We start from the raw sequence: 24,547 nt of genomic DNA, 5'->3' as shown, positions 1-24,547 counted from the left end.
TCCTGAAAATTTAAAAACTAAATCCCAATATCCAGGAGGGTCCTAAAAATTCGAAAACTAAATCTCATTATCAAGGAGAGTCCTGAAAATTTAAAACTAAATTACATTATCCAGGAGGGACCTAAAAATTTAAAACTAAATCTTATTATCAATGAGTGTCCTGAAAATTCAAAAACTAAATCCCATTATCCAGGAGTGTCCTAAAAATTTTAAAACTAAATCCCATTATCCAGTAGCGTCCTGAAAATTTAAAACTAAATCCCATTATCCAGGAGGGTCCTGAAAATTTAAAACTAAATCCCATTATCCAGGAGGGTCTTGAAAATTTAAAACTAAATCACATTATCCAGGAGGGTCCTGAAAATTTTAAAACTAAATCCCATTATCCAGGAGGGTCCTCAAAATTCAAAAACTAAATCCTATTATCCAGGAGTGTCCTGGAAATTCAAAAACTAAATCCCATTATCCAGGAGGGTTCTGAAAATTTTAAAACTAAATCCCATAATCCAAGAGGGTCCTGAAAATTTTAAAACTAAATCTCATTATCCAGGAGGGTCCTGCAAATTTAAAAATTAAATCCCATTATCTAGGAGGGTCCTGAAAATTCGAAAACTAAATCCCATTATCCAGGAGGGTTCTGAGAATTTTAAAACTAAATCCCATTATCCAAGAGGGTTCTGAGAATTTTAAAACTAAATCCCATTATCCAGTAGGGCCCTAAAAAATTAAAAACTAAATCTCATTATCCAGGAGGGTCCTGAAAATTTAAAAACTAAATCCCATTATCCAGGAGGGTCCTAAAAATTCGAAAACTAAATCCCATTATCCAGGAGGGTCCTGAAAATTTAAAACTAAATTACATTATCCAGGAGGGACCTAAAAATTTAAAACTAAATCTTATTATCAATGAGTGTCCTGAAAATTCAAAAACTAAATCCCATTATCCAGGAGTGTCCTAAGAATTTTAAAACTAAATCGCATTATCCAGTAGGGTCCTGAAAATTTAAAACTAAATCCCATTATCCAGGAGGGTCCTGAAAATTTAAAAATTAAATCCCATTTTCCAGGAGGGTTCTGGAAATTTAAAACTAAATCCCATTCTCTAGGAGGGTCCTGAAAATTTAAAAACTAAATCTCATTATCCAGGAGGGTCCTGAAAATTCAAAAACTAAATCCCATTATCCAGGAGAGTCTTGAAAATTTTAAAACTAAATCTCATTATCCAGGAGGGACCTAAAAATTCGAAAACTAAATCCCATTATCAAGAAGGAACCTGAAAATTTAAGACTAAATCCCATTATCCAGGAGGGTCCTGAAAATTTAAAACTAAATGCCATTATCCAGAAGGGTCCTGAAAATTTAAAAACTAAATCCCATTATCCAGGTGGGTCCTGAGAATTTAAAACTAAATCTCATTATCTAGGAGGGCCCTGAAAATTTAAAAACTAAATCTCATTATCCAGGAGGGTCCTGAAAATTTTAAAACTAAATCTCAATATCCAGGAGGGTCCTCAAAATTCAAAAACTAAATCCTATTATCCAGGAGGGTCTTAAAAATTCAAAAACTAAATCCCATTATCCAGGAGGGTTCTGAAAATTTTAAAACTAAATCCCATAATCCAAGAGGGTCCTGAAAATTTTAAAACTAAATCCCATTATCCAGGAGGGTCCCCAAAATTCAAAAACTAAATCCTATTATCCATGAGGGTCCTAAAAATTCAAAAACTAAATCTCATTATCCAGGAGGGTTCTGAAAATTTAAAAACTAAATCCCATAATCCAAGAGGGTCCTGAAAATTTTAAAACTAAATCTCATTATCCAGGAGGGTCCTGCAAATTTAAAAACTAAATCCCATTATCCATGAGGGTCCTGAAAATTCGAAAACTAAATCTCATTATCCAGGAGGTTCTGAGAATTTTAAAACTAAATCCCATTATCCAATCCCATTATCCAGGAAGGTTTTGAGAATTTTAAAACTAAATCCCATTATCCAGGAGGGTCTTGAAAATTTAAAACTAAATCACATTATCCAGGAGGGTCCTGAAAATTTTAAAACTAAATCTCATTATCTAGGAGGGTCCTCAAAATTCAAAAACTAAATCCTATTATCCAGGAAGGTCCTGAAAATTCAAAAACTAAATCCCATTATCCAGGAGGGTTCTGAAAATTTTAAAACTAAATCCCATAATCCAAGAGGGTCCTGAAAATTTTAAAACTACATCTCATTATCCAGGAGGGTCCTGCAAATTTAAAAACTAAATCCTATTATCCAGGAGGGTCCTGAAAATTCGAAAACTAAATCCCATTATCCAGGAGGGTTCTGAGAATTTTAAAACTAAATCCCATTATCCAAGAGGGTTCTGAGAATTTTAAAACTAAATCCCATTATCCAGTAGGGCCCTAAAAAATTAAAAACTAAATCTCATTATCCAGGAGGGTCCTGAAAATTTAAAAACTAAATCCCATTATCCAGGAGGGTCCTAAAAATTCGAAAACTAAATCCCATTATCCAGGAGGGTCCTAAAAATTTAAAACTAAATCCCATTATCCAGGAGGGTCCTGAAAATTAAAAAACTAAATCCCATTATCCAGGTGGGTCCTAAAAATTTAAAACTAAATGCCATTATCCAGGAGTGTCCTAATCAATATAGATATCATGCTCTTAGGTCATCATTGTTATGCGCTTAGGCAAGCCTATAGGGCGATTAAACTCCTGCAACTGTAAAACTACGCTTTGTTATTTGTGACTGCTTATATTTAACATGTCTAAAATCAGTAGGCAAGCAAAATAGGTATATGGCACTTTGTCTTAATTCAACACTGTATAATCTCTGCTAACCTAGATATCATGTTCTAGGGTTTTTCTATTAAATAATTGAAACTGTTGTTTGAGACGTGCACTTACTTTTTATGTTTGTGGGGGTAAATGTGAGCCTATATTTGTTCTCTTTAAATGCAGACCTAATTATTTTTTGATTGATGCCTAGACTTTTATCCTTTAGAACCTTAGGATGTTCTAGAAACACCTAAATTAGAGGTCATAAATACATCCAGGGCCACGAGAAAGAGACGGGTAGTGCACGCATAGGACATCTATCAAGGTTATTAGAATGCTTTAGGATTTGACCAAGGGGAGGGAATTTGGGTAGTAAGGATATGATGACTATGCGCTAATATCACGTGTAGCCCATCATTGAGGAGTGATTACCGGGCATTGTGTGGGATGATCCTGTAGGCTAACCAACCTAGGACCCCTCTTTCCCAATTCCTATTGTTTAAATAAATTTACTTTCCTTTATATATGTGCAACTTGTTCAAACCTTTTCTTTTATCACTTGAATCATATATGTGCTTAGAATGTCGAAACATGCCTTTACTTGAAGTACGTGTTAAAACTGTTTGTGTGTTAAAATGACTAATTCACGTAGTTTAAGTTCGTCCGGGACCCACCGTTGTGGACTGAGAGGGATTTCTAACACCTTTTCCTCAAGGTTATTTCGAGCCCTTGACCAAAATCTCTGGTAATGCAAACTAATCTAAGAGTTAATCGTTCTAGGTGCCCTAATGTACCATAATCTGTTAGGTGGCGAATCTTCAAATACCAAATTCCCAAAAGGAAATGAGTCATTACCCCCATGAACGTCGAAACCCGGACTTTTTCTGCGGGAAAAAGGGGGCGCGTCAGTACTAAGCAACTAACAAGTAGCAAATAGGGCAAACAATACCTAATCCCTTAAGCAAAGGTTAGCCACAACACTTACCTAGATTCCACGGCCAAAATAAGGCCTAAAATACCGCTTTTCCTTTAGATTCCACCTCCAACCCGCTTGTATCTAAGCATAATTAACTTAAAAACATCAATAAATTTTCAAGCCCCAAAAACCGAGGGGCGCGACCGGCGCTCGACCGGGTAGCCCCCAGCCAAGCGGACCTGGGTGCCTTTCCTATTCCACGTGATACCCTGCGTTTCCATTACCCATTAACCAAGTGAAATAGCCATTTATAAATTTAAACACATTCTTACGAGATTTACATAACATACATAGTTACTTAGCGTGGTTTACAAGTTATACAGCCCAAAATACATAAGTACATAACCCATATTTCCTGTCTACGGAGCCTCTAGAGATACAGAAGAGTGTTACAATACTTGCCGGTAACAAGGCTCCGACTTTACCTTACACAAATACCAAAATAAAATTTTCGGGAGGATAAGCGGCATGAGCCATGCAAGGTCCCGAGAGAAAAGGGGCTCACCAATTCAGCTGACGGGAGGTGAAGGAGTGCTACTGTCGATGGGCTGGAGTACCTATTATGGAACCACCTACAATCGTAACACGAATGTAGCATCCCCGGCAAAAGGGACGTCAGTACATTTGAATTGTACTGGTATATATGAACAAAATTTACCCCAAGTAAAATCAAGAAATATACATATAACAAACAGTAATAGAATTGACAATCAAAGGCACATGAAAGGAACAACCAAAGCCAAACAACTCCACAATCTCTCTTTTTCCCCTTTCAACATTATTTCATCACATCAATGATTTCACAACTTTCACATATTTTTATTTCAATAGTGATTTCGATCACTTTTCCACCCTTATTACCTCGGCCACCCTTATTACCTCGACCACCCTTATCACCACAACCCACACCTTATAACTTCGTGTTGCGGCGCACAACCCGATCCTACCGGACAATCACATTTCACACGACGACAACAACAATTCACAAAGAATTTTCATAAACATCAATACCATTTCCATCATATGAAACAGCCCGTATACAACTTAAGTCACAATGATAATTGCCCGCGACAAGTCACGTATGATATTACCACAGTTGTTTCAATTGCATCAATTACGATTTCTTTCCATCATTTGTTACACAACTCTTACCACATAAACACATTCACACACATACTTGGTTTGTTGCCATTTACTTACACCCTTATATCGGGAGACTTAACCAACAACATTCAAGGCATATTAATCACAAGAATTCGCAAATAGTCCACATAAGTAACACATACCAATTACTCGTACACCAAACAAGGTGACTTTACAAAGGTTAAAGTTAGCAATACATACCTGGAGTCGAATTCCCCCCCCCCCCTTTTTCTTCTATTTCCAATTCACCAACAACCTAGTACCATCAATCTAGTTCACAAGTTAACACATATAACTTAGATTGAAGTTCACAAACTCAGCCCGAACTTACTTAGGTTATCAACCCCTCTTTTGCAAATCTTTAGTTCTACCCAATTCCTCTTACTAGATTCTAGGTTTTAAAGGACATGCATGTATATCTCAACTTCCATTTTCAAGAATTAATGCATGAGAATCCCCCTTTTTGTTTAAATCTGAAAACAATGAAAAAGGGTTGGGGATTTTACCTGTAAGCACGGAGATGAAGACAATTACTTGAAATTCCCCGGCCCGAGTGACTTTGAAGAATCAAATTAATGAAGGTAGGACTTTATCTCTCAAGAATTCTCTCTTCCCTCTCTCTAGTTTTGTTCAGAAAATATGTTAAAATAAGGGGTTGGGGTGTTTTGTTGAAGTAGGGGTCAGATTTAAAATTTATAAAAATAGGAGCCCGAGTTAGGTATGCGATCGCACTTTGCGATCGCAGAGTGGAAATGCGGTCCGTAGAATGGACAGCAAAAGTGCTCCCAAAATCTGAACACACTGCCTAGGTATTTGGCAAAACTGCGGTCCGCATACCCATTATGCGGTCGCATAGTGCATCGCAGAACTTCCCCTCACAAAATCCTAAGGGAAATATGCGACGACTATGCGGTCCGCATATCCGTTATGAGATCGCATATTGGACCGCATATTTAACCTCCAATTCGACCAACACACTGACTCACTTTGCGGCAATTATGCGGTCTGCGTATCTGTTATGCGACCACATTCTAGACCGCAAAATTGCATTTCCTGGAAAATAGTATTTCTTGACTTTTTATAACATAGATCAGTACTAAAAGGGTCCGAACCGCGGCTCGCTTAATTTTACACATTCCTAACATATATTAGGGACTTGGCACCACGAGCTACCCGGTTTTGAGTACAAGTTTTCACGGGGCCTTACATCCTCCCCCACTTAAAATCATTCGTCCTCGAATGAGGATTTTGGAAATCGGTTGGTTTTGAAAACATGATATGCAAACTCTAAATTTTTGAAAAAGAAAAAATTTTGCCAGAGTTCCCTTTGTAATTAGACTTATCTACCTGTCAGAGAGCCCCCAAAACATTATTTCCAAGCACCATTACGCTATCCCTATTATCCCTACAACTGGTATACAATTCATTACCTCAACACCTTGCACATAATTTGGCCACTTCAATGAGTTCCATACAGTTCAACCACTCCAATACACTATACGTATTCCAATTAATCATTACCAATCTACACTGCCTTTAATCATTCACTTATCACATGAGTTCTTACAAAACTTTCATTTACCAAAAAGGGGCTTGCGCATGACTCAATTAATCACAACACATACAATTCTTGCACAACTTGAGGAGTTACAATAGTAAAGCATTTAGGGAAAAATATGGAGTGTCTTTGCACCAGATTGAACACAACATCAGTTTACTTAGAGACAAGAGTTCGCACGATCACTACTAGACTTGTTCAAACAGATGGGGATATTTTTCTTTCATTTCACTTTCCGCTTCCCACGTGGCTTCCTCGACTTGTTGACTTTTCCATAGCACTTTAACTGAAGCAACTTCCTTGTTTCTCAATTTGCGGACTTGCCTATCAAGAATAGCGACCGGAATTTCTTCATATGATAACTCTTCATTGACCTCGATAGCCTCGATTGGCACGATGGTGGATGGGTCTCCAACCACTTTCTTTAACATAGACACACAGAACACCTGGTGCACTAATGACATTTCAGGGGGCAATTCCAGTCTATAAGCCACCTGTCATATCCTTTGAGTGACCCGATACGGCCCAACATATCTAGGACTCAACTTCCCTTTCTCCCCAAATCGCATGACTCCCTTCATAGGAGATACCCTCAAGAACACCCAATCATCTACTTGGAATTCCAATTTTCTTCGACGAATGTTCATATAAGATTTCTGGCGACTCTGAGCAGCTTTCAGCCTTTCCTGAATGATTTTAACTTTTTCCATAGACTGGACCTAAAACTAAAGGAGATGAGGCAACAATAGGCACTGCAAACATTCTGTTCCAATTAACTATATGAACAAATAGCAGTCCCGTCAATGGGATATAATCAAATTCTAAGAAACCGTGAACTTTCTGAAAAATATAGCCTTCAGATCAGGGAATTCCCTGTTCATTCCAGATTGCATCAATATGGATGATCCATTGGGGATCTCAAATCATTCATTTATGAGCTTCAAGCCTTGCAAGCTTTTGAGATCTTGTATCTGGCCCTAACAATTCTGCTTCACCCACTTCGAACCATCCAATCGGAGACCTACATCTCCTCCCGTACAATGCCTCAAATGGGTCCATCTGAATGCTAACATGAAAGCTATTATTGTAAGAAAATTCTATAAGTGGCAAGTGATCATCCCAATTACCTTTGAAATCCAAGACACAAGCCCGTAACATATCTTCAAGCGTCTAAATAGTCCGTTCCGCTTGACCATCAGTCTGTGGATGGAAAGTTGTACTGAGATTCACTTGAGTAACCAAACCTTGTTGAAATTACTTCCAAAAATTAGCTGTGAACTGGGCCCCTCGATCTGAGATAATAGAAAGTGGAGTGCCATGAAGCCTTACTATTTCCTTGATATACAATTGAGCATATTGTTACGCAGTATCCTTGGACTTGACTGTCAAGAAGTGAGCTGATTTGGTGAGTCGATCCACTATTACCCAAATTGAGTCGAACTTGCGCTGAGTGCGAGGTAACCCTACCACGAAATCCATATTGATCATCTCCCATTTCCACATTAGTATTTCCATAAGCTGAGTTAACCCCCGGGGCCGCTGGTGCTCAGCTTTTACTTGCTGACAATTCGGATATTTAGATATAAAGTCCGCCACACCCCTCTTCATACCGTTCCACCAATAAATTTCCTTGAGATCACGGTACATTTTCGTAGAACCTGGGTGCACATAATACATGGAATTATGAGCCTCCGCCATTACCCTCCCCCGAAAATTATCCACATCTGGAACACATAGCCTACCTTGACATTGTAATACACCATCCTTACCATCGAGTGAAAATGTCGAAGTCTTGTTATTCAATACTGCCTCCTTCATCTGTGCTAATGATGGATCAATGAGCTGTTTTTCCTTGACTTCCGCTACAAGTGACGATTCTGCTCCATTACGCACCATAACCTTCCCCTTGTCTGAGGTCGAAATACAAACCCCCAGACTTGCCAATTGATAAACCTCCCAAGCCAAAGGCCTCTGATCCGCTCCCAAATGAGCCAAACTACCCATGGACTTCCGACTGAGAGCGTCGGCCACCACATTCGCCTTCCCTGGATGGTATAAAATATCCATATCATAATCCTTGATCAATTCTAACCACCGCCGCTGCCTTAAATTCAACTCCTTCTGCTTGAACAAATATTGGAGACACTTGTGGTCCGAGAACACATCCATATGGACCCCATAAAGATAATGACGCCATACTTTCAAGGCAAATACAAATGCCACAAGATCCAAATCATGTGTCGGATAATTCTTCTCGTGATTCTTGAGTTGCCTTGAAGCATACACTATAACCTTCCCATGTTGCATCAACACACACCCCAAACCGACCCTGGAGGCATCGCAATAAACCACAAACCTTAGGCTTTGATACCAAGTTTGTCACGCCCCAAAAACCGAGAGGCGCGACCGGCGCTCGACCGGGTAGCCCCCAGCCAAGCGGACCTGGGTGCATTTCCTATTCCACGTGATACCTTGTGTTTCCATTACCCATTAACCAAGTGAAATAGCCATTTATAAATTTAAACACATTCTTACGAGATTTACATAACATACATAGTTACTTAGCGTGGTTTACAAGTTATACTGCCCAAAATACATAAGTACATAACCCATATTTCCTGTCTACGGAGCCTCCAGAGATACAGAAGAGTGTTACAATACTTGCCGATAACAAGGCTCCGGCTATACCTTACGCAAATACTAAAATAAAATTTTCGGGAGGATAAGCGGCATGAACCACGCAGGGCCCCGAGAGGAAAGGGGCTCACCAATTCAGCTGATGGGAGGTGAAGGAGTGCTACTGTCGGTGGGATGGAGTACCTGTTATGGAACCACCTATAATCATAACACGAATGTAGCGCCCCCGGCAAAAGAGACGTTAGTACATTTGAATTGTACTGGTATGTATGAACAAACTTTACCCCAAGTAAAATCAAGAAATACACAGATAACAAACAGTAATAGAATTGACAATCAAATGCAGATGAAAGGAACAACTAAAGCCAAACAACTCCACAATCTCTCCTTTTCCCCTTTCAACATTATTTCATCACATCAATGATTTCAAAACTTTCACATATTTTTATTTCAATAGTGATTTCGATCACTTTTCCACCCTTATTACCTCGGCTACCCTTATTACCTCGACCACTCTTATCACCACAACCCACACCTTATAACTTCATGTTACGGCGCGCAACCCGATCCCACCGGACAATCACATTTCACACGACAAAAACAACAATTCACAAAGAATTTTCATAAATGTCAATACCATTTCCATCATATGCAACAACCCGTATACAACTTAAGTCACAACGATAATTGCCTGCGACAAGTCACGTATGATATTACCATAGTTGTTTCAATTGCATCAATTACGATTTCTTTCCATCATTTGTTACACAGCTCTTACCACATAAACACATTCACACACACATTTGGTTTGTTGCCATTTACTTACACCCTTATACCGGGAGACTTAACCAACAACGTTCAAGGCATATTAATCACAAGAATTCGAAAATAGTCCACATAAGTAACACATACCAATTACTCGTACACCAAACAAGGTCACTTTACAAAGGTTAAAGTTAGCAATACAAACCTGGAGTCGAACTCCCCCTTTTTCTTCTTCTATTTCCAATTCACCAACAACCTAGTACCGTTAATCTAGTTCACAAGTTAACACATATAACTTAGAATTGAAGTTCACAAACTCAGCCCGAACTTACTTAGGTTATCAACCCCTCTTTTGCAAATCTTTAGTTCTATCCAATTCCTCTTACTAGATTCAAGGTTTTAAAGGACATGCATGTGTATCTAAACTTCCATTTTCAAGAATTAACGCATGAGAATCCCTCTTTTTGTTTAAATCTGAAAACAATGGAAAAGGGTTGGGGATTTTGCCTGCAAGAATGGCGATGAAGACAATTACTTGAAATTCCTAGGCCCGAGTGACTTTGAAGAATTAAATTGATGAATGTAGGACTTTATCTCTCAAGAATTCTCTCTTCCCTCTCTCTAGTTTTGTTCAGAAAATATATTAAAATAAGGGGTTGGGGTGTTTTATTGAAGAAGGGGTCAGATTTAAAATTTAGAAAAATAGGAGCCCGAGTTAGGTATGCGATCGTACTTTGCGATCACAGTGTTGAAATGCGGTCCGCAGAATGGACCGCAAAAGTGCTCCCAAAATATGAACACACTGCCTGGGTATGTGGCAGAAATGCGGTCCGCATACCCATTATGCGGTCGCATAGTGCACCGCAGAACTGTCCCTCACAAAATCCCAAGGGAAATATGTGACGATTATGCGCTCCGCATATCCGTTATGCGATCGCATATTAGACCACATATTTAACCTCCAATTCGACCAACACACTGACTCACTTTGCGGCGATTATGTGGTCCGCATATCTGTTATGCGACCGCATTCTAGACCGCAGAATTGCATTTCCTGGAAAACAGTATTTCTTGACTTTTTATAACATAGATCAGTACCAAAAGGGTCCGAACCGCGGCTCGCTTAATTTTACACATTCCTAACATATATTCGGGACTTGGCACCACGAGCTACCCGGTTTTGGGTACATGTTTTCATGGGTCCTTACATAAATACTAAAGAACTCAATTCCAATGCTTAATTATAGGTTTTTCAATATATTTCCCAAAAAGTCAAAAATCGACCCCAGTCCCTCTTGGTCAAAACTCAAAGTTCGGACCAAAACCCGATTACCCATTCACCCCGAGCCTGGATATGTAATTTGTTTCGGAATCCAACCCCAAATCGAGGTTCAAATTCCCAAATTTGCAAAATTCCCAATTCCCCCAAAACCCCTAATTTCTACCTTTAAGAACAAGATTTAGGCCTAGAAATCTAATGGGTATTGATGAAAAATGAAAAAGATGAGTTTAAGAACACAAACCTATGATTTAATGTTGAATCCCCACTTCAAAAATCGCCCAAGGTTGAGTTTTAATGGAAGAGATATGAAATTTTGAACAAATCCCGTAGGTTCTGTTTTAAAATCGCTGGACAAGTCTTCTTCGCGTTCGTGAAGCATTGGCCAGAAGAGCCTTCACGTTCGCGAGCCGATTGCCGCGTTCGTGTAGAGTATTTCACCCTTCCCCTAGGTCCCTGCCAAAATGGCCTTCGCGTTCGCGATAGCCAGGTCGCGTTCGCGAAGGGTAATGCCCCCAACGCTCCGCGTTCACAACATGTGCCTCGCGTTCGCGTAGAAGGAATTTTCCTTCAGACAATTTTACTCTTCGCATTTGTGAGAGTTCCTTCGCGAACGCGAAGAAGGATACATCTGTGCATATGCAACATCAAAACAGCAGAAATCTCTAAGTCCAAAACATCCCGAAACCTATTCGAAACACTCCCGAGCCTTCGGGGCTCAAAACCAAACATGCACACAAGTCTAAAAACATCATACAGACTTGCTCGCGCGATCAAATCGCCAAAATAACACCTAGAACTACGAATTTAGCATCAAAATCAATGAAAATATCAAGAACACTTAAAGTTACTATTTTCACAACCGAGGGTCCGAATCACGTCATATGAATTCCGTTTCTTACCAAATTTCACCCATATGACTTAATTACCATATTAATCCTGTACCGGACTTCGGAACTAAAAGTACGGGCCTCATACCAACAAGATCAATCATTATTAAAAATTCTAAAAACCATTATATTTTTCAGTTAACAATTTTCTTCAAAAATTCATTTCTCGGGCTAGGGACCTCGGAATTCAATTCTGGATATACACCCAAGTTCCATATTTTTTCACAGACCCTCCAGTACCGTGAAATCATGGGTTCGTATCCGTTATCCAAAAGGTTAACTTAATTCAATTTCCAAGGCAAAATTAGCATTTTTCTCAAATTTTTACATAAAGGCTTTCCGGAAGCGCGCCCTGTTTACGCACGCAAATTGAGGAGAAAGAAAATGAGGTCTTGAAGGCCTCAGAACCCTAAATTGGGTTCTAAAGTGCGAGATGACCTTTTGGGTTATCACAACTCTTCATACACGTTTGGCTCCAAATCGGGGGCATACCAATTGTTAAGCGTAGATCCGCGCCTGGACTAAACGTCACAACTGGTTTGGTTATTTATTTTATTTTTAACTCGCTTATCTTATATTCTTGATCATTTAAGTTGAATGAATCCACATATCTTTAAAATTGCGTATAAATTCAATTGTTATCTATTTTAAGGATAAACAGTATCTTAAGAGAAACTTCTTCATAACTTTTACTATTAATTAACGTTAAAACATTTGAGCATGTTAAAACATGCATTTGTAAGTTGTAACCAGTCATTTTAAACGTGGTAGGTTCCATGATGTTTTTCCTCTAAATGAGGTATCTAGGGGTTGGTTATTTCCTATGCATTATTGGTGGACCTTCATATTGTAATCATATTGACCTATATTTTCTATGTAGTAACAAAGAAATTTTTAACATAGAAACTAATTAGGTAAAGTCGGTCAAACCAAGGTGGACCGTTGACTTTCACCATACTACCTATATTTTCGGGTAAAATTCACAAAATCACTTTTCATTATAATTCCTTATAAAATAGCATTTCCTCCTTCCCAATTTTTGTGCTGCTCGAATTTTAAAAGTCAAACAAATTATTCTTTGACCATTATTTTTTCTTATTCCTTTTAATTATTTAGTTATACTGTGACTTATAGTATTTTTTACATAGTTTTTAAATATAAAAATTTTATTAAGAAAAAATAAAAATTCTATATTCAAATGTATTGTCAAAATTAAAATGTTTGAATTAATTGGAAGAAAGAAAAATATTACATAAATTGGGACAGAGGAAATAACTCTAAATTCCAGGACATTATTTTGAAACTTCATGGCAATGCCTATTTTTACTAATGTCAATATTTTCTTGAACTGACTTAGTCACGTACAAAATTACATAATGGAATTTAAGAAGAAACAATAGCTAAGCAGAGTACATATCGACCTCTTATTTAGAATTTAATACTGCCAACATAACTTTAAGCAGAGTAGCATATCATCCTCCTTTATTCGCGTAATTCGTCCTTCTTAAAAGATGTACTTCACTAATCCGGGAATATGAATTTCCTTAAAGTATTTTTCCCACTGAATAGTTGTTGGATCAAAATTAAACGTATCATCTGCATTACTTTCTTTTGTTACCATTAGCAACATCTCAGCGTTAGTATCATCGAAACTGGTAAGAAATCAACGGTAATGGTGTTAGAATACCAATTAAGCACATCACAGCTTTAAATTTGATTAATTATTAGATACTTAAACAAACTGTTAACTATTTGGATGTGTTAATATAAAAAATACTCACACTCCTTTGAAGAACACGTAGGGCTTGTAGAGTTCAGCTAGTCGAATGACGAGATTGTTCCTTCTTTCCAAGTCTGTATGCAGCTTTTGGAAAAGTTGGCAAAGTATCAAGTTTGCCCACTCTAATATCTGAAATTTAACCAGTGGTAGACCATTAATGCGGCCATTAATGCTGAAGTGCATGCCGACATTACGTATCTCTCTTGCATAAATTTCGTAGTTTTTCATAAGAAGATATTAGTATTATTAAACCAACCTTTAATAATGGCTTGTAGTAGATTGTCATGTATTTATGAAGGCTAGCCATGCTATCCAGTGTACGAACTTTCTTTAGTTTGACCGGCTTCCCTCTTTCGTCAATCCACCGATTCTTCTTGAAGTAATCAACGGAAAATTGTATAGTATCACCAATATTTAGTTGATTCCTCCTAGAGGAGCTAATATGGTAAACAGTAGTTGAATGGGAAGAGCAATTTCTATGGGCTACCATAGCCGCGATGATTGAGTTCACTACCATATCAGCTGGAATCTAGGCAAGATGACATTAAGGAATTATAGACGAGCTAATTAAGACCAGCTGATGCAAACAAGAGAAAGTTGGGCATTTCAATATAACATAAGGTATACACAGGACATGCACACATACCACATCTATTATCGATTCTTTATCTCCCATGATAACATTCTGTTTTCCTTTACCATAGGCAACAATGAAGGTGTCCGCGGTTCTGTTGGAAGGAAGAATCGGATTCGCTTCGCTAAGACTCTTTTCCATATGCTCATGCATAAATTGGGGGGGGGGGGGGAGGGTACATATATGTATATATATTACCTCATTCCTTCAATCCATCCGGGGAATGGTTCCTTGTAGGTGCTTAATATAATTGTTGGCCGTAGGATTATGAGTTGGAGATCCTCCTTTAAGTGTCCTAAAAGCATCTCTCCCATTGCTTTTGTGAACGTGTATGTGTTTGGCCATCCATGTATCTTTGCCCTGAAGAATCATAATTGTCGTAAAAGAAGGGAAGCAACCCTATAAATCTTCAAAAGAATAGTGAGACTGATTTTATGAAACGTTTAATTACCTCTCAATACCTAGAACTCTCATAGCTAAAGTTACTTCCTTTTCAGCGGCATTCCTAGCTTTAAGGTCGTTTAGTGTCTCCTCTACAACCTTTTGCTCCACTTCTATGTCCAATTGAGAGCCTCCATTAAGCGTCTCACCATAGTGCAATGGTTTCTCTAGTATCAATCCATCATTTTCTCCACAAACATAAGCTGAATTAAAGAATCAGGAGTCTTTACGCTAAAGTCAATGCGCCCCAAGTCATGGTTAGAAAAATTAGTTAAATAATATGGAGCTCACCTGTGCTAATATGGAGAAGCATATTTAGTTTTGAGCACTGTTTGGAAAACTTAAGAATATTCAGGGCACCCAGTGTATTGGTCCTTATTGCAGTATCATATCTGCAAATGGAGTAATTAGTTTTTATTTTTATTTTTATTTATCTTAGGAAAAAGAATGTTAATCTATAACTGCACCTTTCATCAAATCTAGTTGCAGCAGCTGAGTTTACAATTATGTCTATTTCTTTGAACATCTCATTTTTCAGCTCAGAATTTATCCCCAAATTATCACAAGCTATATCACCAGCAACTAGGAAAACTCTGTCTTCTATAAGGGCCTGTAAGTTGGCACCCAATTTCTTCCTTAGAACTCCAAACAGATCTGTCTTTATAACCTGCATTTAGAACATTCTATTCTTTGATTGATCACGTTGAGTAGTGAACTCTGATAATCTTGAATTCTCATGTGGTATAGTCTAATATGATGGCTATTATTTCTACTGCTACACTACTATTACTTCTGTGATAGTTTGGTAGTACCTCGTTGTTAAAACGCTCTTTAGCTAAATTTGAATCTGGAGCTCTAATTAGCAAGTAGAGCTTCTTCACATTTGGCTGGACACGGAGTATCTTCTCGATGAGAACTACATTAATATGTAACAAATAAAGCACTAGAAATTTCATCTATGTTATCATCTCCTCAAGAAGCACTGTTAATGCAACCTATATATAGGAGGGAGAAAGAGAAAGAGAGAGAAAGTACTCTTTGCTAGGTAGCCAGTTGCACCAGCGATGAAAATGGTCTTGCCTTCAAGAAACTGATTAATGCCGCACGATTCCATTGATGAAGAATGTTCACAGAAGTGAGCTAGAGGTAAGAAAATTTATGGGGGTTAAATTCATATTATAAATACTTGTACATATGATATTATTAGGCCTAAAAAGTACTAGAAAACTATGTGTTGCAGGGAAATTATACTGGAAAACTAATTAAGTAAAGCATTTGCACATGTACAAAATCACCTGGATTTCTTGAATGATTTTACGTATGTAGATGGAGTCCAGTACCTACTATATATGTTGAAATGTTCTAAAGACAATATGAGAGTACCAATATTATGTGGTATGTGGCTAGTTAGATACAAATATTTTCAAAGAGAAATGAATGCTACCCATCTCTGCAGTTGCAACTGTAGAGCTATCCAAATATTTATAATGAATTAACAAAGTCTATCTTGTCATAGGCTCCGGCTTGCAGCATGGGATATTACTTTAGTTAGGCGAGGCTTAATAAAAGACCTTAAACTTATCTTTGCAAATATAAACTCCGCGGCACGCATCCGCTTCAATCTATTTAAGCGGCCTCTTAAAGTTATTATTAATTTTCATTTGGATATTTGAATTAAGGCTTGTTCCTATTAGATACTTCAACGTCATTTAAGTTGTGCTATTGAACATATGCTAACACGTATGAACTTGGCATAAAGATCATTTCAAATTAAAAAATAATATATTAATTCGACTCGGCATGCATGCAGTGCGAGGACAATGAATGGAATTGGAGTAATTAGCACTTTTGATTCAAAATCAACCACATAGTGGTAGATTCAATGTACTTCAATTAACGTGTAATAACATAGTCTAAGAACTAAGTCGCTATCACGTAAATCTTACCTACGAGTCTACAACTGCTACGTGAAATCTCAACAACAATAACAACTACACCACAATTTAAACGAGTGGAGTCGATTATGTTTATCCAATTAAATGCGTCTTAGGCCAACTTTATGCAAATATAAAATTTAAATTATGTAACATATTTATAGAGATTATGATGTAACAGCTAAAGCACAACGCCAAACAATAGCTTAGGCTGATTCTACCAAAAGTTTGATTATCTTCGTGTTTGCTTTTATATGATACTAATATTAATTGCATGTTTGAGAGTCTGCCTGAACGAGCTATTTAACCTTTCAGGTAGGTCAAATGACATTCCGGCTACTGACCTAATCGACTATTAGGCCATTGAACATATTATAAATCCTTATACATAAGATATCATCATGGAAATTATACTGGAAAGCAAAGCAATGCCTTTGAACATATGCAAAATCACCTGGATTTCTTGAATGATTCTACTTACATATGATGGAGTTTAGTACCTACTCTATATATACTTATATACTGAAGTTTTCCGAGTACCCGTTTTATGTGATATGTGACTAGTTAATTAGATACCCATATTCAAACTTGCATACTGAGTATTACTTTCTCCGGTCTATAATAAGTGAATTTTAATATCTTATTATTTTTTTATTTTAATCCGAAATAAGTGATCTTTTATATAATCAAGAAGGAATTAACTTTGTTTTTCTAAAATTTGCTCTTTTGTATTTTCTTTAGGGGTGTGTCAAACACCTAAAAATCACTTATTATTAACGGGAGCGAGTACCTATATGTGCGGTTGCAACTCTAGTATGCAGACCTGCCCAAATATTTATAGTGAATTACCAAGGTCTATCTTGTCATAGGTCGTGGCTTGCAACAAGGGGTATTACTTTGTTAGGTGCGGCTTAATAAAAGATCTTAAACTTATCTTATATAATTTCATGTATATCTTTATTTGAAGTTTATTCTTGTTGCCTTTTAAGATGCAAAATTATTAAATAATTTTTTGGTTATAATCAATTTCTTCTAATAGTATTTTTGTCAATTAATAATATAGTCAACCGATTTAATTTTTCTCGAAACATTATTGATCATCCTAGATATGATTTTATCATTTTCAATTTTGAAAAAAAAATCTTTTACTTGAGGTTACTGTTATAAAAACGATTAATAAAAAACCTTAAACTTATCTTTGCAAATATAAACTCTTTGAATGCAACAGTCAGGGGTGTACAAAGAAAACTGACAAACCGCACTAACCTGATAATTCAAGTCAAACCGAGAAAAAAAAATCGATTATGATTTGGTGTTGAAAAAACCCCCGACCATAATTGGTTTGGTTTGGTTTTAACTAAAGAAAGTCAAATCGAAACCAAACCAACCCGACATTATATATATAGAAATTTTAGATTTATTTAGTATATAAATATACATATTGTGATGTAATTTATAAATATTTCTTAAACTTTTTCATAATTTTATCTTTCAAAGTATTATTTTAAGGTTGGACTTAATTAGAACTTTCGAATATTCCAATAACTTTTATACCCATTAATATTAGTAATTTAAATAATGCTAACAAAATTTCAAACCAAAATCAAATCAATACTAATGCTAACAAAAGACATTCAATTGAATACTACGAACGGCAATGTATTGAATATCTATTTTTTGTTTTGCAATAATTTAGATAAAAATGCATAACCTATTTTTATTTTTTCTTTAGCTTTTAGTCATGTAATTAATACTCCCTAATTAGTCTACTTATTTTAGCATGACTTAGTACTTTTAGATTATGTTTATTTTTATTATGTTTTTTAATTAGCAATATTTATGTTATATTATTTTATTGTCTTTATTGTTGAATATTTAAGGGTAATATTTTGTTTTTGAAAATACCTTATATAGTTGTATCTTACGAGGAATAAAGAAATATTTTGAGCACAGGTTATACGTTTTGTTCTACGAAGATTTTATCGAAAAAAACCCGAAAACCCCCGAATAACCTGAAAACCCGAGATTGAAAAACCCGAATTTTATTAATTTGATTTGGTCTTTAAATTTAATAACCCGACACAATTAATCTAATTTAGTAATTACAAAATACGAATCAACCCGACCTATATACACCCCTAGCTTCCATCTATTCTTCGTAGACGAGCAAGACATACTTAAAGTACAATTGTGGGAGTTGCAGATTAATTAAAATAAGGCAGTTTTGAACATTAGAAATTCAAACCAAAACTTTAGATTAGGTGGAAAAAATTGAACTGCCTATAAAAAGAAATTTAGGCCAAATAGATAAGCGGCCTCCTAAAGTTATCATCACTTCTTATTTGGATATTTAAACAGTTTGGATGGTTACTCATTGCATCGTATTGTATTATTATCCTAATATAGTATTTGTTTTGATTGTTTATTTAAAATTTATTGTATTATATTATTAAATTCGTTGTTCTGGAATAATGAAAAGTCTCATTTTATTAAACAATAATTTGGTGTGGTGGGATTATTGTTTATTTTTCTTTTTAATTATACCCTTTCTTATTACTCCATAATTATATTTATACTTCTTTTTTTTTTAACTTCAAATCTCCAACTTATTGACTTAGTTTGTCTTTGTCCATCTTTTCAACAATTCATTCGTGCCGTTCTTTTAATCCAAATCTCCAAATCTCTGTTTGATTCTTTGTCTCTTCCCATAGCACAAGTGTCACGACCCCAAATACCCCGGTTGTGATGGCGCCTATCACAATACTAGGCAAGCCAACCCAACAATTACCACATCAAGTTCCTTTTATAAAAATCATTTCTAGAACCGTTTGAGTCTCAAATTCTTCATATGTAATATAACATCAACAAAAATATGCAAAAAATAGTACAAAATATACTGACACAGCCCAACAATCTGGTGTCACTAGTCATGAGCCTCTAAGTACAACCAAACGCGGTCTGAATAATACAAAGTAGACTGAGATAATAAAATGCTAAGATAGGAAAGAGGAAGGCTGAGTTGTGCACGTCGTGCAGCTACCTTGCTTTCTCCGAAAATACTCTGAGAGTGTTGGAAGCTCTCACTCTGATGAACGATCAACTGGATCTGCACACAAGGTGCAGGGAGTAACGTGAGTACGCCAAGTTGGTAAGTAACTAAAGTACATAAAGTATGAGTTCAGTGATGAGCATTTAAAAATCATATATCAGGAAATCTCAATAGAAATATCAAGTCAAAAATCTGCAGTTCAATAATCAATTTAATTAGTAAAAACTCAAGTCTCAGTTAAAAATCCTTTAAAACATTTATTCAACAATTTCAGTAGAGGCTCAGTAAATAAGACGAGTGAAAACAGGGAAAACGTCATAAACAGGCCCCTTGGGCAAGATATCACTCATAAGTATAGCCCCTAGGGCAAGCCTCTCAGTCACTCGTGACTCAGCTCTCGTCACACAGTACTCACACTCATCACTCCGGCTCAATAAATATTTCATGGTAATAATAATAATAATAATTGTTGCGGCGTGTAGCCTAATCCAATATGTATAGTCGACTACGCTCACTGGGGTGTACAGACTCCGGAGGGGCTCCTTCAGCCCAAGCGTCATATCGCTAGTATGCAGCCCGATCCAATATATCGCTGCGGCGTGCAGCCCGATCCATAAATATATAATAATATTAATGCGGCGTGCAACCCGATCCATATATATATATATATATATATATATATATATATATATATCCTCACCATCCGGTCCTCGACCTCACTCTCAGTCATCAACCTTACAGCCACTCAGGCATTTCAGTAAAAATAGGGGAAACTCAGCCAAAGCAGTTTGTAGTTTAAAAATAGAGTAATGAAAATCGGGTTAAGAAAATAACAGGTAAACATGACTGAGGTTATGTTTTCAAATCAAACAGTGTGAGGAAATCAGTAAAACGCCCCTAAGGGTCTAAACAGTTCGGCACAAAGGACCCAAACATGGAATTCAACCTAAGTTAACAAAACAACTTCTAAAATACATGGATATCATATACAATATATCAAAATATGCAACTATACAGTCGCTACGGGTTGGACCAAGTCCAATACATACTGGTGTACACCCACACGCCCGTCACCTAGCATGTGCGTCACCTCATTTATCAAAACAATATAAAATTTCAGGGTTTCATACCCTCAGTCTAGATGTACAATCATTACTTACCTCAAATCGGGTGAAATACTACTCCGCGACGCCATTGCCTCTCAACTAGGCCTCAACCCACGTCGAATCTATTAAAAAATAGCATCACAACATCAATATATTCTAAGGGAATGAAGCCCATGCAAAAATAATCAAATTACAACACAAATCCCGAAATTGGCAAACCCAACCCCTAGGCCCATGTTTGAAATCCGATAAACATTTCTTCAATAGAACCCTTATCCTCCCACGAGTCCATTCATATCAATAATACCAAAATCCGACCACAAATGATCCCTCAAATCCTTAAATTTAGGTCTCCAATTTCCAAGACCTAAACCCCTAATTTTAACCACTAGTTACCACAAAATTTCAAGCTTAAACAGTTAAAAACCATCAACAATTTTAGGGTCCAAAAACCTTACCTCCACGAAACCCTTTTGAATTCCCTCTTCAATTTTGAAACGACCCGGCCGGTCGTTGCATGAGTCACTACTCTGTTTCCCCCATTTTTGCTTCTTATTATCTTGTTCAGCTGTATTATGTGGTATCGGGTTAGTCGGTTCGAATCTGGAATGGTTTTGGTAAGGTTGGAGATACTTAGTCTCTTTTGAGTAAGTTTAAGTTGGAAAAATCAACCGGATGTTGACTTGTATGAAATAGGTCTTAGATGTGAATTTTGATGGTTTGGATAGCTTTGGGAGATGATTTGGGACTTAGAAGTATGATCTGAATGTATTTTGGAGGTCCGGAGTAGATTTAGGCTTGAATTGGCGAAATTGGATTTTTGGCATTTTTCGGTTGATAGGTGAGATTTTGATATAGGGGTCAGAATGGAATTCTGGGAGTTTCAGTAGGTCCATTATGTCATTTGGGATGTGTGTGCAAAATTTCAGGTCATTCGGATATGATTTGATAGACTTTTGGATCAAAAGCGAAATTTGGGAGATTTTTGGATAGTGGTATATGACTTGTTCGTGCTTTTGGTTGAGGTCCCGGGGGCCTCGGGGTGATTTCGGATGGTTGACGGAAAGTTAGGAGTTGGGAATTTGCAGCTGAAGCTGAGTTTGCTGTCATAACCGCACCTGCGGCTAGGGGACCGCAGGCGCGGGCTCGTAGAAGCGCCCAGTGGGTCGCAAATGCGGAAATGGCCATGGGAGTTGGAACCTCAGAAGCGGTTGTTTGAGCACAACTACGGTATCGTAGGTGCGGGTTTTCGATCGCAGGTGCAGTATTGGAGTTTTAAGTAGAAACCGCAGATGTGGTGCTTTGGCCGCAGGTGCGGTACCACAGACGCGGTGAAGGGACCACAAGTGCGAGAAGCCTGGGTCAGGAAGTATATATTTCATCCTTTGCGATTTTCAGCTTTTCTTCACCATAATTAAATCGATTTTAGAGCTTTTTGGGGGATTTTGAAGAGGGAATCCAAGGGGACTTCATTAAGGTAAGATTTTTGAATAGAAAACTCGTTCCAATGATGTTATTTCATTGCTTAGGCTTGAAATTTATGGAAATTGGTGGGTAAATATTGAAGAAATTTGGGCTTGTAATTGGAGTCCTAAAATTAGGGATTTGAGGGGTCATTCATGGATGGAATTTGGTAAATTTGGTATGTTTGAACTCGTGGGAGGATAAGGAGTGTGTTGATTAAATTTTTATCGGATTCCGAAATGTTGCCCCGAGGGTCGGGTTTGGTTAATTTCGGAATTTGTGTTTAATTTGATTATTTTCGCATGGGCTTTGTTCCCTCGGCGTATTTTGACGTCATGATTCTGGTTTTGGATAGATTCGACGCGAGTTGAGGCCGAGGCGAGAGGCAAAGGCATCACCAGCTAGAGTTTGGACCGGTTAGAGGTAAGTAATGATTTTAAATGCTATCCCAAGGGTATGAAACCCCGGCTATCACATCGTTGTGCTACTTTGAGCGTAGGGTCGTGCACCATTGAGGATTGTGACTTAGTCCGTCTCGTATGATTGTTTAACTGCGTATTTGATTGAAAACTGTTTGCTATCATCATGTTTTGGGCTAAATGCCATATTTGGGCCTCATGCCAACTGTTTGGACCTCTAGGGGATTTTACTACTATTCCTCACATTTTTGACTTCGTATTTGTACTCAGTCATACTATATCCTACTATTTTCACAACTCAGCCATCTCTACTCGTTTTTGATATTTTAAATGATATTCTGGGCTGAGCATCACGTTTTTACTGTTGCCCGTGTGGCTTGTGAAATTTTGACTGAGTAAGGCCGAGGGCTTGTGTTGTGAGGATACTATAGGATCAGGCTGCGTGCCACAACAGTATTATACTGATTTATGATTATGAGGCCCAGGGCCTGAGTTGCTATGCCATAAGGTGGCTTGATATGAGGCCGAGAGCCTGTTTGATTTTGCCACGAGATGGCTTGTTGTTGCATTTGGGCCGTAAAGGGCCCCTCCCGGAGTCTGTACACCTCCACTAAGCGTCGGTACCCAATGCAAATGTGATATAGCCCGAGGGGCTGATGTTGTTCCATGTTATTGCCCGAGGGGCTGGTACGAGTGATTGTGAGATAGCCCGAGGGGCTGGTTCTATTGGTATTTTGCCCGAAGGGCTGATTTTATGTGACTATCTTTTCTTATTGCTTTTCATTCACTCGTTTAAACTGCTAAAAGATGTTTTAAAGAGGTTTTCACTGAACTAAGATGTTTCTATGAGATTTTACTATTTTATTACATTGTTCTAGTTTTATACTGCCTCTTTGTAGCATTTTGCTGTGTTTTACATGTTTTCTTATCGCTCAGATGCCTTTACTTTTATTACTTACTGAGTTGGCATACTCACATTACGCCCTGCACCCTATGTGCAGATTCAGGAGTCTTGGGTCACGCTAGCGAGGGTTGGTTGCTTCCAGCAGGCTGTTAGGAGTTCACTAGGTAGTTGCTCAGCGTTCGCAGCCCAGTGCTTCTCCTTCCTATCTTTACTTTCCTTTGTACTAGCTTTGTAATAGACTATCTAGTCCTTTTTCATACTCCTAGACGGATGTTTAGATGCTTATGACTGGTGACACTCCGATGTCGGGCTGTTTTTGTTTCCGTATTTGTTCTATTTCACTTTATTTTGGGATTTATTACTTATTAATGACTTAATTATGAATTATTATAACTGTTAATTGGTTTGGGGATTTGTGTCGGTTGTCCTTGTTTCACGATAGGCTCCATCACGACCGGGTCCGATTTAGAGTCGTGACAAGTTTGTATCAGAGCCTAAGTTACATAGGTCTCACAAGTCATGAGCAGGTTTAGTAGAGTCTCGCGGATCGGTACAGAGATGTCTGTAATTATCCTTGGGAGGTTGCAGAACCTTTAGGAAGACTTCATATTCTTGAATTCTTTTCGTGCGAATCTGTTGATCTGAGTACTAAACTTTTGTTATTCTATTCTCTCACAGATGGTGAGGACACGAGTGACCGGTCAGGATGGATGACCACCAATACCACTAGGTATGGCCACTAGAGGCTGAGGACGCGGTTGAGGCCGTGGTAGGGGCAGAGGTGTAGCCCA

At 37.5% G+C, this 24,547-nt stretch overlaps 1 protein-coding gene across 2 annotated transcripts; it reads right to left on the bottom strand.

The window, feature by feature from the left end:
- Positions 1-13,226: 13,226 nt before the first annotated feature.
- Positions 13,227-16,334, bottom strand: LOC138886370 (fatty acyl-CoA reductase 3-like). Of its 2 annotated transcripts, none has more exons than XM_070167462.1 (11): positions 16,176-16,334; positions 15,916-16,020; positions 15,693-15,823; positions 15,348-15,547; positions 15,172-15,272; positions 14,891-15,083; positions 14,638-14,799; positions 14,452-14,533; positions 14,062-14,334; positions 13,807-13,934; positions 13,227-13,677 (listed from the first exon to the last, which is right to left on the bottom strand). In XM_070167462.1, exons 2-11 carry the CDS (start codon positions 15,992-15,994, stop codon positions 13,530-13,532), a joined length of 1,497 nt encoding a protein of 498 aa, XP_070023563.1. In that variant the 5' UTR covers positions 15,995-16,020; positions 16,176-16,334; the 3' UTR covers positions 13,227-13,529. The 2 variants fall into 2 exon arrangements, with proteins under 2 accessions (XP_070023563.1, XP_070023578.1); XM_070167477.1 differs by having other exon boundaries at positions 15,693-15,796.
- Between the last annotated feature and the right edge of the window lie 8,213 nt (positions 16,335-24,547).

This window comes from Nicotiana sylvestris, chromosome 1 (genome assembly GCF_000393655.2).
Source record: "Nicotiana sylvestris chromosome 1, ASM39365v2, whole genome shotgun sequence".
Lineage (NCBI taxonomy): Eukaryota > Viridiplantae > Streptophyta > Magnoliopsida > Solanales > Solanaceae > Nicotiana > Nicotiana sylvestris.
This window is presented reverse-complemented; position numbering and strand designations above follow the sequence as displayed.

Bases quoted from the DNA above. Each gene is read 5' to 3' on its own strand.
- LOC138886370 (XM_070167462.1), bottom strand. From the start codon at position 15,994: ATGGAATCGTGCGGCATTAATCAGTTTCTTGAAGGCAAGACCATTTTC. The intron at 15,824-15,915 runs GTACTTTCTCTC...TGAAATTTCTAG, and splicing joins AACTGGCTACCTAGCAAAGA to TGCTTTATTTGTTACATATT. The intron at 15,084-15,171 runs GTGAGCTCCATA...TCTTTAATTCAG, and splicing joins GCTTCTCCATATTAGCACAG to CTTATGTTTGTGGAGAAAAT.